Genomic DNA, 17,921 nt, shown 5'->3' with positions numbered 1-17,921 from the left:
GGAGGGGGGTTGTTTTGATTTATTTTTAAATTTTTTATTTGCTTTGAGGTATCTGAGCTTTTTGTTGTTGTTTTTTCATCTTTTTGTAGGGTCATTTATATAACTGGGCATTTTCCAACTGAGAAATAAATTAAAATATATCCCAACTCCTCTGTTTTGCACGAGGAGTGCCATTCCTAGACCAAAACAAAAAAAAAAAAGAAGGAAAGAAAGAAAGCAAACCACCAGGAAGAGTTCCCTGGCTTTTGTCCACAAAAGGAAGGGCAGGAAATGGAACCTGGATATATAGCCAGTGAGAGCTTCCCTCAAGAGCTGAGTAGAGAAACAGATGGAAGTGTGCAGGATAGACCTTGGGAGCCAACCTTTGAATTCCTTGAAAGAAAGCAAGCAAGCACGCCAGGCTGCAAAAGGAGAGGGCAAAACAGCACTACTGCCCTCAACAAACCGCCAGGGAGAGGTAGTGGAGAGGAAACAAGTGCTGAGGACCAGGAAACAAAACAGGCTGTTGCTAAGAGGAGAGAAGGGAGACTGTGAGCCAGCCTTGGATCTCACTCTGGCTGAGCTGGAGCTGCCTTCCCACGGTTCTTTCTGGGAGGCGGGGAATCCAGATTGCTGTTCTGGGGGAATCATTTCCTTCCACATGTCACTGCCTGGAGAGGATGGGCAGGAACTTGCCTCTCTTCCCGGGAATGGCTGGATCTGGGGAAAGCATTTAGGACATTCCACATCTGTTTTAATAAGGCACAGAAAAAGAATGCCCCATGGCCCCCCAAACCTCAGCAGAGGGTCCTCTAAGTTCCCAAAAAGAAAGGGCTTGTTTTCTACATATTTCATTATATGGAATGATGGTAGAATGTCTGTTTTACTTATCTGGCATTAATCACACCATCCTGACCATGACCATCCTCATCCGAAGAATTCAACTCCTTCTTCCTCTCCACTGAATGCATTTGAAGTGGAACCTCTGATCCAATAAATGACCCTGGATCAGTGGAACCTCTAATCCAGGAAAGAAGTCTCTGCTTCTGTATCTTCTCAGTAATTTTTAGCTCCTTAACTTATTACCAGATGCAGTTTCTTTCTGGGTGAAATCAAGGGTTGCATATATGCATCCATCGCCTGATGGTGCTATCATCTTTGGTGATTCCTTCACCACCACCCCCAGTCAGAGTCACAAAAAGTGAATTTGAGTGTCAGCATGTGTCCTTGACACCCAACCGCAGGGGCATGCGTGATCGTGACTTCTTTTACATAGCCCAAAGGAGAGTACAATCAAAACTCATCAGGCAACAGGGCTCCTGGTGTGCTGTCCTGAGCTATGGGAGGAGTTGCCGTCTCACATCGGCCACCAGTTTATCTCCCTCCTCTTCCGACACTCCAGTTTTCAAGGACCTCCGCAGCCTGACAGCACTGCTTCTCCCCTTTGCATGATCCATGCATGCAACTTCCTTACCCACAGCACACCCCACTACCTTCCCTGCCCACCCCAGGATTCTCTGGCTTGTACTCTTCTTCAAGCATTCTGCAAGCGTGCCTTTCTCTGATGCTTAGTCTGACCAGCCATCTGACCCCAGTTAGGCAAGTCAACTTTGCAATTCCTCAGCATTCCTGCGCATGTGTGTGTGTATATAGGTAAGCGTGCCTACTAGTCTTGCATGTAACCTTACTTGAATGTTTTCGTGTCAGCATTATTAGTGCTACTGTATATTTTCATTCGATAGGATATTTTATCCTATCTCTATTCGTAATCCTGAAGGGCAAGACCTTTGTCTCTCCTTCCTTCCTCCTGCTCATGCTTCTGTGGTAGTCTACCCAGGGTGCGTGGAATAAACAATGGTGACCAGTGGAGATGGCCCAGGTAGCCAATGTATTAACCCTACTGATGCCTCCGGAGACCAACTCAGAGTCAGTGTGACTTTCCACTGTATTCCCAGCCATATCAACCACTGCATCTTTGACAAAATAAGAACTAGTCCCAAAAAAAGGGGGCCCGTTTACAGATGAGAGCCCTCTCTGGAAGGAGTCCCTAAGTCTGCTCCAAATACAAATCTGGGAATCATTATCAAAAACATGGTATCGGTTTTCATTTTTCTCCATCTTTTTCTAAATGCTATACTCTTCCTATAGAGCCCTCTCTCTCTCAGTATGCCATGTAACTCTTTTAATGAAGACCTACAGGGTTTTCTGGGTTTTCTTCTGGTCTGTGATGCTTGCATCATAGAGATTTTACTGTAGATCTGGTAACATGTAGCTAAACTTCTCCTACAAATCGAACTTATTCAGCCGGATGCCCAAACAGAACATGATTTTATTTCCATCCCCGCATCTAGCCAACAACATCTTGAAATAGCACTCTCTAGTTCACCACGAAAGTAAATTTTTTTCCCCAGGTGCTGATTGCTTTCAGAATTGATATGGTCCTTCTTCCACCAAATCCCCCTTTTGAGAATCCTTTCTAATCTAACAATCATTTTTTTTTCCAATCTGTTGACAACATCTTTCCCCTTCTCTAAACACCTATTGTTTTCTTTATCATATTCAGATGTTTCATTCTCACTTTCAAGATGTCTTGCTTATTTATCCTTGGCCATTGAAACTTTTCTCTCTCTTCCCTTCTTCCTTACCTAAGCATCTTCCGTGGCCAAGCTCGCACAGAGGAAAAGAGAGAGAACAACACTTAAGAAACTTAGCAGTGTACTGTAGTTGGATGCTAAGAATAGACACGAGGCACACAATGTCGACATGGATCTGAAACGAGATCTCAGGTTTACGTGTAGGTCTTTCCTAGGTGGTAGGTACTTTATGACTCTTCCAAGGGGAGTCAAAGCTTGGTTCCATTATAGACCTAGTGTATTCAGACACCTATACTGACACTCAAGGTCATAGAGAATACAACATCCTGGCCTCGCGTGTACAGCTTATAAATGCTATAACTGATGAATTCTCATTAAGTGAGCAGAAAGTATTTCAGCACACTTTTCCCCTGAGAATATTCTCTTCTCATTTCCATATGTACAAATCTACCTGATTCTTGTTTATTTCAATTTCTTCTGCCCCTCCCCTCACACAAAATATGAATTCACAAAAGCTATGTGGCGAGCAAGGTTTTGTTCACAAGCCTAGACCCCTACGCCCAGGATCTGTGAGTCACTTTCTTGTGCTTCTAAAGAGACCACTGCTTATAAGATGTTATATAGCTAGACTCTCCTTAGCTTCCAGAAACAGAAGCCCAACTTGTAACCTAGTTAAGAAAGCTGTTATTAAAAGGAAACATAATAAAGTTCAGCTGTTCTCTGTTTAAACAGCCCAACGCACAGCCTGTTCCTTCTCTGTGTTAAAAGGGGGAAAAAATGAAGGGAACAAAATTAACCCAGAATCCTTTGTGGCTTTATCACATATCTTCACACTTCTCAGGAGACTATGATTTCAACTCAGCAGCTCCTTGATTTACATATTCTCTAATGTGCATGCACTGTGGTTCCCAGTTCAGTCCCCATATCCTTATCCCAATGGCAAATATTTGTACTGTAATGATCAGCATTAGTACACACTTCAAATAATTCCACTTTACCCACAGCTTGAGGGGGATGCTGCTTCCCAATTTTCTAGCTTTATGCCTGACTTAAACTAGAAAAAGGTTTTCTTGTAGATAGAAAACAATTAAAATATCTTTGTTAATTTGCCTCTCCCAATGTATAGAGAGGAGAAAGCTATTCTTTGAAAATAATTCTCTGATGGTGTGAACTAGTGCATAGGTCCAACTCTAACTTGAATACCTTTCTGTGTGGCAAGAAACCAAAGACCGCCTTGATCCTTAGTTTGTCATAGGTTCCTGAAGATTTGGGTGTTTGGATGCTTTGTCTCATAAGCTAGCACCTGTCCTTGAACCTTGTTCCCAGTGGAGCCTTCCCTTATTAGGGTTGGTTCAAGTGGACAAGTTACACATTCTGATAGCGCTAGCAGCAGCTCTGTTCTCTGAGTAGAGCTTGGGCTTTTCTAAACAAATGGCCATATTTCTTCATCACAAAACTCTTGCCCACACCTCCTGAGAGAAGCCGTGTCTGTGTACCATTTCTAATACAGCTATTTCTCCATCAGGGTGACACTTGCTCAAAGTCATTCAGTTGACATCAAACACTTCATTTCTTCAGTTCTTCGCTTTGCCCCTAATTTGATCCCAAACAAGTCATCTCTTTTCTCCATAGCAACAATACTGCCCATAGGAGGACACCTGAAAAGAGTTTAGGAACACAGTACTTTGTCTACCCCTTGTTTTAAGAGAATGAATTTTAAGCCAGGTTCTAGAAGGGAATTTCCTTCCTAACACTGTTTCCTGACCTCCACCCCATATCGCATGCCTTCCACGTAAATATCCTTTTCAGCTCCGTGCTGTGCTTGCTTCATTCCAAGGCAGAAAATTATTCATGATCAAACTGTAACTGGTGTTTAGCGTTTTTCCTCAAGTTCAGTGTACAAGCAGAACTTGAATGAACAGCTTGAGAATGATTCCCTTAGTTCATTGAGATTCAGCAGCTCAGTGTTTTGGAAGCTTCTCACATAGCACTTCCCCCTTGGTGACTACTAGATTTTTGTTGGTGTTTTTACAATTACACATAGAGTCGAATGGAATCATATGCTAGGGGAGGGACCTGGGAGCTTCTCTAAATGGGAAGCAGTCTGAAATTCACCGTTGGATCTCCTCATGGAGAGATGGTGACGCTTTGTGTCCTTTTTTAGAAAAAAGCTTGACTAGTTGTTCTCCAACACCTGCTTGCCCAGCACATTCAAGCAGTAGCTGCTGGCGCAAAATAGTTTCATTCTTGCCCCATTTTGAAAAGCTTTTTAGGACATTCCAACTTGCTATGTTTTACTATAGAATCCTGTAGAAATCCAAGGTGCTTCTTCTATTCTTTGTTTATTACACCCATCTTGACCAAAAATAGTCATAGAGAAATGTCCCCAACATGAATTATCTGTTATGTGGGCTGTTCACAACCTCGCTTTTAACCATCTCTGCCTCACATCCCTGCAGCAACACTCAGGCTGTGACTTTTCGAATTTCCCACTTTGTTGAAACTCAGACCAGCTCGGCTGTGTCCTCCCTTCTCCCACCTTTTGTTTAGCCTAACGCTACTGCACCAGCATACTCTGGCTTTGCATGTTGTGTTACTGGCTCTGAGGAAGCACATCTTGTTTAAACGGAATGCTGCTAGTGAGAATGGACTCCTTCTATTTGATATTCTCACCCCAGATGAATTGGACATGGTTTCCTATGAAATGAAATCACCTTTCAGGCTAAAGAGAGCCTGAAAAATGAGCCCTGGGGGAGAGATATGGAGTCATTTATGAAATGGGATGCTTAAGTGGTAGGTTATTAAATTGCATGAGGGTTGATGGTGAACTGCTGGTCTGGATTCTGTGTCCCTTGTCAGAAATTCATTTTAAAACTCAGAGAAGATTTGGGGAACCTTGTTTTACATGGAATCTTGATTTAACTACCAACAAATGCCCTGGACGTGATTATCGGTAGCTGTTAGCCATCTTGATGGCCTGAGATCCTTCAGAGGCTCTCTCAAGTATTCCTTGATCTGCTTTCTGTTTATCTATTTCCCTGACCCCTTTAGAGGTTTCTGTTCTAGAGTATTTGAAACAGTAAAGGTGAATAAAGGAGACACATGTGCGCACACACACGTCTCACACACACACACACACACACACACACACACACACACCAGGAAGAGAGAAAACTGAAAAAAAAATTACAACCTAAAAGTGGCCAAAAATGTTATTTGATATGAAAAATAACTAATAAGAAAACACACAACCTATATGCCATATGTAAAATATGTCAATGTGATGCCACTGAGCACATGAAATGATTATGTATTTCTGCATAGGGCCCCAAGGAAAATGTGAGCCTCAGGCAGTTGAGGGAGAGCATATAGGATTGCCCCATTTAAACTGACACTAGAAATCTTTGCTTGCATGTTTTCTAAATTTCATGTTCATTCATCTTTAAACTGGAGCAAACCAAGGTTTGTAATTTGCATAATTTCTATTTTTCCTTAATCTACACATTTGTACCTTTTCAAATAATTGAGGTTAGGTGACCTCTTCCCCCACCTCCAACCCCCAAATCAATCAGGGTACTCAGATTTACGAAAGTACAATGTTCCCCCTTATCCTCAGAGGATATATTCCGATACCCCTAATGGATGGCTGAAAACACAGATAGTACCATTCCTTATATATACAGTTTTTTTCTTATACTTACATACCTACGAGAAAGTTTATATATTAGGCACAGTAAGAGATTCACAACAACTAATAATAAAATAGAGTAATTATAACAATATGCTGTAATAAAAGTTATGTGAATGTGGTCTCTCTCTCCAGTAATTTTTATATTTTTCAGTCCAAACCCAGTCCGGAATTTGTATAACCGGCCCTTACTTGCAATAAATGGCTTGATGTCACTCACTTCAGGGAATCGACCCCTTGCTGTCACCTTCATATAGGTTTAATGCTTCCTGGCACAACACATTGCCATCAGTCAGAACATGTTTTCTATTCATGTCTTTCACCCACAAACTGAATGCCGTTTCCATGTTAACTAAGCGTTTATTATGCATTGTGGCCATTACTTTAGCCATTTGAGGTGAGACAGCAAAACTAGCACAAATTTCTTTTTCCTTCTTCACAATTTCACTAATAGAAGATTCATTCTTATCATAGATCTTAGCCACCTTAACATAAGACCCTTAAATCGAGAACTTGCAACTTTTCACTTAAAGGAAGCATTTTATGGCTTCTGTTTGGCATATCTGAATTGCCAGCATCACTAGTCTTGTGCTTTGGGTCATTATTAAGTAAAACAAGGGTTACTTGAACACAATCACTGTGATGCCACAACAGGCGATTTGATAACCAAGATGGCTACTGAGTAACAGGCGGGGAGCATATACAGTGTGGGCATGCTTGACAAAGGGATGATTCATGACCCAGGTGGGAGGGAGTGGGACAGCTCAAGGTTTAATCACGCTACTCAGAATGACAAGCAATTTAAAACTTTTTAATTGTTTATTTCTGGAATTTTCCATATAGTATTTTCGGATCATGGCTGAAAGCAAAACCAGGAATAAGGAGAGACTATTGTAAACATCTTGGTTAGGAAAACATTCTAAAAATGATTTTAAATGTGACTTGAAATATGATTTCATACCCACCAGAAATGTCTTGTGAAGTTGCACTCTTATCTTTTTTTCTACACAGGTCTGAGACGATTTTATGTTCTTTCTTTGAAAGTTTCCATGACAAAGTGTTTTTCAGAAGGTACCACTTCATAGCAAATGATGTTTCTTTGCTCATTAAGATGGTTATTCAAGACAGCATTACATTTATTGAATCAGCCTTACATTTTGTTTTACATGGTTATCAACATGAAACATTCCCTTTGAAAAAGATGGTGACCTAAGGCTTGCTTTCCTTTTCAGCCTAGATTTCTTCCCGTTTCTCCTTCCCCTATTCTTCAAAAGACTTTTTTTTTAGAATTAACATTGAGTTCTCCTCAGTAAATCAGTTAAAGATATTAATTGGAAGTTGCATCTCTTTTTAGAAGAAATGTTTGAAAAGTGTATCATCTCCAAGCAATTCTCTAGTACCCCTGTATCTTTATAACGTTAATTAAATGTCAAGGGCAATTATTTTCTCTCTAGCAATTAAATAATCTTGAGTGTATATGACAGCTGTAAGCAATACGTATTTGAAATATACAGAGGTGCCAAAAAAATGTATACACATTTTAAGAAAGGAAAAAAATGTATTAAAATTGCAATAGTAAATACCAATAACAAAAGATGAATACAAGTCATGTGTATACATTTTTTTGGCACCCCTGGTATATGACCAGGTTTTGTTTTTGTTTTTTTAAGTAAACCATATGGCAGTATTCACCCCCTTATCCATATTTCACTTTTTGCGGTTTCAGTTACCCACAGTCAACCTCTGTCTGAAAATACCTATGTCATTCACCTCACTTAGGCATTGTATCATCTCATATCATCACAGGAAGAAGGATGAGTACATTACAATAAGATATTTTGAGAGAGAGCACATTCACATAACTTTTATTACAGTATATATATATATATATATATAGTTATAATTATTCTATTTTATTGTTCAGTATCGTTGACAATCTCTTACTGTGTCTAATTTATAAATTAAATTTTATTATAGGTATGTATGTATAGGAAAAATACATAGTAAATACAGGGTTAAGTACTATCCTCAGTTTCAGGCATTCACTACAAATCTTGTATTCCCTGTGGATAAGGGGGACTACTATATTTATTGTGTGTCATTGTACATCAAATCCTAGTAATTCAAGTAAAATTCTCCTTTCCCTTAACTCACCTGCCCATTTATAATTGTAATATCGTAGAAATTGTATATAGCATTGTTCATTGATCAGCAAAATGAAATACAAAGAATGTTGACTGTAAGAGAAGCCAAGGTTTATTTTCTAAAATATAAAACTCAATAAGTGCATTGCCCTATGTGCTATAGTTAAATAAAAGTACTGTCCAAGAACAAAATTAATTAACATCATGAAATTTGAGACAAAATAAACAGTGCTTGTGAACACATACTGATATTTAATTGAAATCATTCCAGCATTTACAACATCATCTTCCCTTTTCCCTGAAAAAAAAAAAAAAAAAAAGAATCTTTCATTTTGGAAAGATCATAAACCACATTTTGGTTCTCAGAGATGGAAACCATCTATAGTAATTTCATCAAGGCCTATGTTGTTTTAAGCACATTATTCACAGATTGTGCATTATACCTAGTCCAGGAAATAAAAAGTAAAGTTTTCTAAACTTTTATATTGATTGTTTTATAAGTTGATGTTACATAAGCTGTTTTTCTCTAATTCTTTCCAGATTTCATTATGTAAATCTCCTATAGACTTTCTACTTTTGGGGGAGAAAAATAACTCACATTCAAAATGGCATAAAAACATTTCTATAAATATCCCAACTTGCAGATATAGAATTTTTAATATGAAATTCTTTTTTTTGTTTTTTCTTATTTTCTAGTGTTTATAATTTTATTTCTGACAGCTAATTCGGGGCACTCAACTCTACCACCAAATGTTTACCATCAATCCTAGAATAAATTTAAGAGTGTCTACTTATTTTTGTTAATCATGATTGGACTGTTTGTTTACTTAGAATTTAATCTACTTTGGAAATGCGAAAAGATCTACAAATTCCTAGCACAGAAGCCACAAGGGGTTGAAGAGTCTTTAACTTTCTAAATATTTTATGGAGTCAGTTTATGCTTCACTACTCTAACATTAGTGCTGAGGTTTTATTTGCAATACATTATCTTGGGGTGGCATTTGTTATGCATTGTAGAGGCTGTGGTTTGAAATATAAATTAAGATAGAAATAAAGAGGTCCCATTTAATGTATACAAAATTGAGCCATAAGGATGCCTGTCAAAAATATTTCTATATAAGAGTTCCCTTTAAAGCTATATGCTTTAATACATGTAATAACGTCTCAGATATGCTAATTTTTGTTGTTTTTGTGAAATCATCAGGGGGGAATTTTGACAGCTCTTTTGACGCAGAGAAGGGTGTTGGGACCATTGTCATTGCAAAACCTTTGGACGCAGAGCAGAGATCCATTTATAATATGAGTGTGGAAGTCACCGATGGGACAAATGTTGCTGTCACTCAGGTAAGATGTGAGATTACTAAGTAGTGGGAATGCTGAAAGGTCTGCTAAAGTCAGAGTTGCAAGCAGTAAAAAATGCATTGGAAGTAGTAATGTATGTCTATGGATTTCTAGTGTTTTAAAAAAAATCATTTGAGAGAATAACCTAGAAAAACGATTCTATTAATGGTATTGTATAGCTTAGCTGCCTCTTTCAAGAAATCATGATTGTTCATGTATAAAAGAGTGCGATGTGTTTGTTCCTTGATCATTTACTGTGACTTTATCTCTGTAACAACAAAGTCAGCTTTCCTTGAATTTAGAAAGAAGAGAATATCTATATTGTCTGAGTTAATATACTGTGCTATTCTTCACTTCCTCATTTGTTAGTCACAGAAAATTAGAGCTAGAGATACCTAAGAGTCCAAATTCATTTTACAAACTAAGATCAGAGGAGAGATATAGCCAAGGTAACACACAGCCTTAATAAAGAACAAGGACAGATCTAGGTGCCCTGACTCCCATCTCCCATTTTAGCCCGTATGCCAATGGTTCTTTCTCCTGGCTGCACAGTAGAATCCCCTGGTTGTGAAGGCGGGGGTTGTTAAAACCACTGGACCCCATCCCCAGAGATCCTACATGGTTCTAACATGCAGCCAGGGTTGAGGACCAATGCTTATACTCTGCTGCTTGGGTGCTTATGAAACGTCATTGAAGCAAGGACGAGAAAATCCCTGGGTGAGACTAACACAATGTTAGATATCCATACAGGACAGATGTACCCTAAGTATAGAAAACTGTTATATTTTATATTTTACCATCAGAGAGCTTAGGCTAGTTATGGCAGAAGATTGGCACACACACACACATATCTCGTAACCCCTCCCACTCTCCCCACTTCTCTCTCCTGTTCCCATGACCCCAGAAGCCATCTCTATTGATCAAGATCTTCTTTCCTGCTGAGCCCAGATGTGTCCTCAGAATCCTTCCCAACACGATGCTTCAGGTGGTAAAGATAAAATTTTTGCCACCCCTGGAGTAAGCAAGTGTCAATTTATTTAAAATATGATGTAACCTTTTATAACTATGTAGGTTTAAAAAGGAGAGAGGAGGAATATTTCATGTGCTTATCCACCCAGCTGACTCTTTTAGTTTGTCTCTTAGCGGTTTCAAAAATATGCTGAGACTCTTTCTTCTGAGTCTATTTGTTATCATAGAATGCTGGAATTTTAAGGAAACAACAGGGTTTGAGATAGTGAAACCCTTTTACTTGTCATTTGAATAAACAAACTCGGAAAGGGAGTGACATGCACATGATAAGGCAGCCAGTGTGTGACTACTCTTGATCCTTCAGCCCGTCTCCTTTCCTAGGATGACTATATGACCCTATCTTCCTGAGAGAGTCCCAGTTACCATTTACTCCTGTTGCACAGGCGTAATTAATAGTATCCCATACACTCTTAAAATTGCCCCAGTGGGGGCAATACATTATATGGTCACCCTACCTAAATCTGTTCTGTTTCAGAGTACTTTCAAGACGTCTGGAAAGGACACCATGGTTGAGACCCTACAAGAATCACACAATACAAAAGAAAGCCATAAGACTAATACAAAATAACCCACTTGCAGTGTCATTAAGTCTTTAGTGCTAATTCACTTTAAATGGCAATTTAAATTAGTTTGTTTTTTTTTAAATTAGCCAGGTTTTAGCATATCCAACCTCAACTTTTTAGCCCCAGTTAAAAATATAAGACATATCTGAGTAAAATACAAATAAGCATGGAACCATAGTTAGTTCCATACTTTTCTTTAGCGTTTTAGACCAGTTGACTTAAATGGTAATTCATTGTGCCCAGAATGTTATAGAGACACATTAAATATTGAGAATGAATGAATGAATAGTAGACATTACATATTCAGCAGGACCTATATGGCAGGTACTCTGGATCTCCAAAGCACATAATTGATTCATGTTAACCAAAAATAAAAATTATCAATGAAATTTTTATTTTAGAATTTCATTAGGACCCAATCAGAAATCACTTAACAGCATTTATTTCACAAATATTCTTGAGTTCATGCCATGTGCTAGGTGGTGTACTTGATGCCGGAGGTCACAGTGATTCATAATTTTAAAACCAGATGATTGATGTACACCCACTTTTTAAAAATTAATATGGAATCATATGTTACAATACTTTTAATGTATACATTGTTCAAGTCCCACTTCCACTGATTTTGTTTCAGACTGATGTATAGTTAGGCTTATCTCCAGAGCAGTTGGGAAGGAGTTAGAGGATTGGGGTGAACTTGGAGCTTCCCTTTGGCAAGATCAAGCTAAGCAGGTTAATAAAGGGTATTAAGAGATTTTCTTGTCAAAAACTTCCAAGTCACTCTGTGTCCCCAGGGCCATGACCTCAAGAAGCGAGAACTAACAGTTTCCAAAGTGTAAATTTGTAAATTTATACTTCATTATTACCATCAGAAAACCATTGCTGTGTCTTTCCAGCTGTGTGGGGCCTGACTACTCTGCCAGCCTCTGCCAATCCAGGCCTCTGCTCATGTCGACCACAGCTCCTCTGGCAGTGGTGGCAGCAGCAGTTCTCTAAATTAGTCAAAGCCCTCAGTGTCAAGGACACTTTTACAAAAGGATGTTTGGGGAAAGAAAAGGCATACTAGATTTCTTTTAGAAACCATGAAAGCACTCTCCAACCTATGACTGTAGGCAACTTAATGATTCCACCATCAAACAGATACCCTTCACCGTAGAACTCAATAAATGTCCCATAGCCCCCAAACACCAGCTTAGTTTTCCCTTGGGGATTTTTCTCTACTTTGTTCATTTGGAATCATAAAACATGGTATGATACGAGTTTCCAATCAACCATAAACAACATGTCAAATAAATACTTCACATACGTCAAATAAATCCGAGCCTCAGGGATTTCTGTGTCTACATGAAAACGCTTCCTTCATCTTCAGTTTGGCCTGTTCGCCCAACTCATAGGATTCTTGTGCCTCAGAGCTACACTATCAGGTGATGAATAAACATCCCTTTTCTTACTGAGATTGCCTAGTCTGAGTACAGAATGTGAAAAGTTTCTGTGGAGTTCAAGTTATAAACATGTAAATATACTAAATGGAAGAACAAAGCATCCCAACATATACAAAAACCTCCTGGCAAGATGGACAAGGGCCTCTGCATAAAATAGTTGTTGATTTTATAAAGGCTATTATTGTGTTTTATGTAACATAGCCTAGTATTTGACAGTATTGGCTTTGTAGTGGGTCATCCGTGTTCCAAGCCCAACTCTGCCATTTACTACCATATTTACCCGAAAAAGAAGACCTGACCAGAAAGCCCTAGCATGATTTTTCAGGATGCTCATAATATAAGCCCTACCCCAAGAATAAGCCCCAGTTAAGATCGTCAGCTAGACGGACTCATTCAGTACATCCATTGCAACATACAACGGACATATTGAATAATAAAATAATATTAATGTATAATTAAATGTAAATAAATAATATTGCTATTAATACTTAAAATAAATGATAATATCAATTATAATTAAGTATCTGTAAATACCCAAGCGGGCACCATTGTACGAGAGGTAAACGGCTATGTAAACAGATGAACTCGAGACTTATTGACAAATGACCAATCAGAGTACAGTCACAATGCACAAATAACATGCGCACTTGATAATGAACAGACGTGGTTGTGTCTGATATGAATCTTCATAATTCAATACGTCGTGTGTGGCATCGGACATATTCAATGCACTCATGTGAAATAAAGACACGTTTCCTGAATTTTGGTGCCTGCAAGTTTTCGTCGCTTTTGTGTGGACCATCATTCTTAACTGTCATCATTTTTGTTGCCACTCCTGTCTCATAAGTCTTCACTTAATGCTTGCTTTAATGGTAGATTTAAAGGAAATAATATTTTGACCCCCAGACAAGATGAGTGCAAAAAGAAAGAGCTATTCCATCGAGTATAAGCATCATGGTGGACTCCCGAGGCAAGAATCGTATCGCTTTCAGCAAAGAGAAGAAGTTGGATCTCTGAATGGTCCAAAAATGGCGAGCAGAGTAAGATAACCTCAGTCAATAGGTGGATGAAGGAAATGCTAAGAAGCACAATTGTGGATCAGGTCAGCAACCATTATTTCCAGAGCTGGAAGACATCATCTGTGAATGGATTGCTGACAGGAGAGCAAAGGCTTTGGTTGTGCGCAGGGCTGCTATTCAAGCATTTGCCCTTGCAATGGCATCACAGTTAGAAATATCCCCAGAAGAATTCAAAGCATCACAACACTGGCTGGATGGCTTCCTTCAGCGACATGAACTATCTCTAAGATTGACAACACTGTTCAAGCTGGAAGATATTGAAGTTATTAAACGTGCACTTGCTTTCAAGTCCTTTGTTGATGGCATCGACTTTTCTAAATACCAACTCTCCAACATGACTGCTATGGATGAAACTGCAGTGTTTATGGGCCAAGGATCGCAAACGACAATTGATCAGAGGGGTGCCTCGTCAATCTACATTCCTTCCACTGGTTATGAAAGTGTGTGTGTTCCCTGTAATTTGGCAATTCGTCTGGATGGAAAGAAAGCCCCACCTCCAGTCATCACTAAGGAAAAGAAAGATAAGGTTGAACGGTGTTTCAGGCATTTATGTTCTTGAAATCGAAATAGCCTAGTGCACACAAGCAGTTATAAGGAAGTGGGTCGATTTAATGCTGCCACTTGTTTTGCAAGGTGGCCAAAAAGGTCTGCTAGTCTGGGATTCAGCCAAAACTCACCACACTAAAGACAAGAAGAACTTCCTTGCAGAGAGAAGAATAGATCAAATAATGATTCCCGCAGGAATGACTGCCTATCTTCAGACTCTTGATATTTCAATAAACAAGCCATTCAAGGAAGCCATTTGCACATGGAAATCAATGACTACACTGAAAATAGAATGGAGAGAAATCAGCATGGAAACTTTGCGAAGCCTAACCTGGAAGAGGTTATGACTTGGGTGAAGAACTCATGTGATAAAATCGCTGACAGCTGTGTTGCCAATGCACTACGAGCAGGCTACATGGACAAGAAGTGCTCATTTAAGGGGAGCCCTATTGCTGGACATGAGAGATTGGAGCCAATGGTTCTACAGGAAATGGAGTCGCAAGAAATTCAAGCTGGAATTCAGGGTTTAGAGAGTTATAAAGATGTTCCAGAAGAAGATGATATGACTGTATTTGAATAAATGTAGACTTTTGTACATGAATAAATGAATAAATGTAAATCATTGTACATGAATAAATGTAGATTGTTGTACATGAAAGAATGAGACATCCCCTGAAAATAATCCCTAATGCGTCTTTTGGAGCAAAAAAGTATAAGACCCGTTCTAATTTTCAGGGAAATACGGTAGCTGCATCCCCTCATGCAGGTGCAGGTCTCAATTTTTCTGCAGTCTAGTTCCTTCATCTATAAAATGGGCATACCAATACCTACATCCTTAGAATTGCTGTGGCTGACATGAGTTTATGGACACAGATAGTAGCATGAGGTCTAAACAGTAAGTTCTCAGTACATTTTAGCTATTGCTACTATTATTATTAAGATGACTGTCATCACTTAGCCTCTCTGAGCATCTGGATCAAGGGGACTGCCTCACAGGTTGTTGTGAGAAATGCTGAGTGCCTGAGACAGTGCTCTGATGAAGGGGATGATCTGGGGCTGCATGCAGGCTTTTCATGGAGGACTATTTTGGATACTTTCTGACTTTCCCTGGTGTGGAAAGTGCAGAATGATCCCGGAAGGCACCCTCAATGCAGATCACACCAGATAGACTTTGGAAAGGGCTCTGAGCACACCCGACCCCGGTTATATTATGGGCTTTTCCTACTTCCTTCCCAGGATGGTCATCTCTGATGGCTGTTTGACAGTTGTCACTTTGCCTAAAACCAGACAACATGGTTGAGAGCTTTCTGTGTTCCAAGAATGATCCCAGGGTTTTAAAAGCTCTCTACGTGTATGATGTCATGGAATGGCAGCAAACAGTGTATGACTAGCACAAGAAATAGCCTTGCTCTAGACCAAAAAAAATGAATATTGAGTGGAGAGATTTAAAACTGGCACCCTGGTTCGTTATGTCCCTTCCTATCAGACCTTTCCCTGATCTCCAAATCCTGCTGCCTCCACCAAGCCGACGCAAATCAGGACCCAGTTGTACAAACAAATTAAACTCTCCAAGATAGTCTGAGGTCCTGAAAGGTGCTTGAAGCCCATGACATGGTTTATAAATGTTGGCGTGTATGTGTATTTTTTTTAGCAAGTAGATCCTTAGTGTTCATCAGGTGTCCAAATGGGTATATGGCCTAAAAATAGTTAAACTAACTCCTCAACACTTTCATTACTCAGAAACTCAAGTTAAAAATTTCAACATGCAACCACCCATGCTTTGTAGGAAACACACACACCTGAGAGGATTATTGGTTTTACAAAGCCTCCCTGCTCTGGTGACTGGGCGGGCTATTTCCATAGTGTTTCAAAGCACTGGTGTTCTGAGTTAAGAAAGAGACTAAGTTTGTCTACCCAAGCCCTGGATAACAAACAGGAGGTTAACCCCCTTCAAGAAATTAATAATAATAATAGAAATAGTCTGTAAAAAAAAGGGGGAGCACCGCTATTCCTCAGCATTATGGAAGTGTTCCCCACTTTGATGTTATAGCAGCCCAGAGATGAACATGAGTGTCTGACTAAAATGGAAAGATGAAAGCGTTGAGAGACGTAGTACAGTCTGGTTAGAGGAAAGGTGAGGAATCACAGAAGCACTGGCTGTTATAAGAGGAGAAAGGGAATATCCAGGTGGAACCATAAAGAGCAGGAATAATGAGATGCCAGGAGGATGAGGTGACTGTCCAAACTTACAGGATCACTACAGATCTTTTGTAAGAGGGCTTCTGTGGTCCAGACTGTGGTCTCTACATTCCATTTCCCATGGAAAGGAACCAGGATCCCTTATAGAAATAGCTGATTCCAGGACTGGGGCAGGAGTCTGGGCATCTTATCCTGCCAGAAAAGGCTAGTGGAATCATAGTGAAAAACGACAAGAGGCAACTTAAACTGCCTTCCACTAGTCAAAGATGGGATAATTTGAGCATCAAAATGATAATGACTATCATTGACTGAAACACATGAAATAGATTAAAAAAAAAAAAAAAAAAACACGAGTGTTTATATTATATTCAGAAAGAATCTCATTTAACTCTCATAATTACTTTATGAGGCAAGTGCTATTTGCACTAAGCAGAAAGCCCCTCCCTAGCCCCCAAAGGTGTCCACTTCCTGGTCCTCAGAATTTGTGACTATGTTATGTTACACAGCAAAAGGGACCTTGCAGATGTAATTAAGGTTATAGGTCTTAAGGTAGAGTATCCTGGATTATCGAGGTGGGTCCAATCTAATCACATGAGCCCCTAAAAGATGACTTTCTCAGCTGAAGTAGGAAGAGATGCAGCAAAAGGGGAAGTCAGAGATTCCTAATGTGAGAGAATTTGAAACAACATCACTAGTGTGAGTATGGAGGGAGCAACAGACAAGGAGCACAGGCCCTCTTAAGGAGCTGAGTGAGGTTTCTGGGGATAGTCAACAAGAAAACAGGGACCTCAGGACTAGAACCTCAAGGAACTAGATTCAGCCAACTTGGAGCTTGGAGCTGATTCATCGCCAGAGCTTCCAGAAAGGAGTGCATTCCTGCCAACCCCTGATTTAGGCTTTGTGAGACTCTAAATACAGAACCCAGTTGAGCCACACCACACTCAAACTTCTGATCTACAGAACGAGGAGATAATTGGATGTTGTTTTAAACTGATAAGTTAGTGGGAATTTGTTATGTTAGAAATAGGAAACTGTCAACGTAATAAAAACCCAAACCTGTAGAGAATTTTTATGAGCTTATTTGAGCCAAACTGATGACATATGCTGAGGAGCAAGATCTGAAATACTCTGGAGAATGGCAGTTTTGCAGCTTATTTTATATATTAGAACCAAAGGAAAAGGTGTAAGGAAGATGCATGAAATTCATTGGTGGTAGATTAAGGAGGCGTGAGAAAGCATCCTGGGGAAATGTCTAGGAATGGGTAAAGATAGTTAATAATTAACATTTATAGCATGCAGAGATGGTATGCGGGGGAA

At 39.4% G+C, this 17,921-nt stretch overlaps 1 protein-coding gene across 6 annotated transcripts in view; it reads left to right on the top strand.

Moving 5' to 3' along the window:
* FAT3 (FAT atypical cadherin 3) overlaps nt 1-17,921 on the top strand; it is a 634,277-nt gene that overhangs the window by 507,460 nt on the left and 108,896 nt on the right. For all 6 annotated transcript variants that reach the window (XM_074335616.2, XM_019737552.3, XM_074335615.2 and 3 more), the window contains one exon: nt 9,610-9,749. In XM_074335616.2, the coding sequence (XP_074191717.2) occupies nt 9,610-9,749 (140 nt within the window). The remainder of the gene's footprint in view (nt 1-9,609; nt 9,750-17,921) is intronic.

Source organism: Rhinolophus sinicus, chromosome 14, assembly GCF_057876585.1.
Source record: "Rhinolophus sinicus isolate RSI-liver-muscle chromosome 14, RSI-T2T, whole genome shotgun sequence".
NCBI lineage: Eukaryota > Metazoa > Chordata > Mammalia > Chiroptera > Rhinolophidae > Rhinolophus > Rhinolophus sinicus.
Note: the sequence above shows the minus strand (reverse complement) of the source record. Positions and strands in the feature narration are given on the sequence as shown.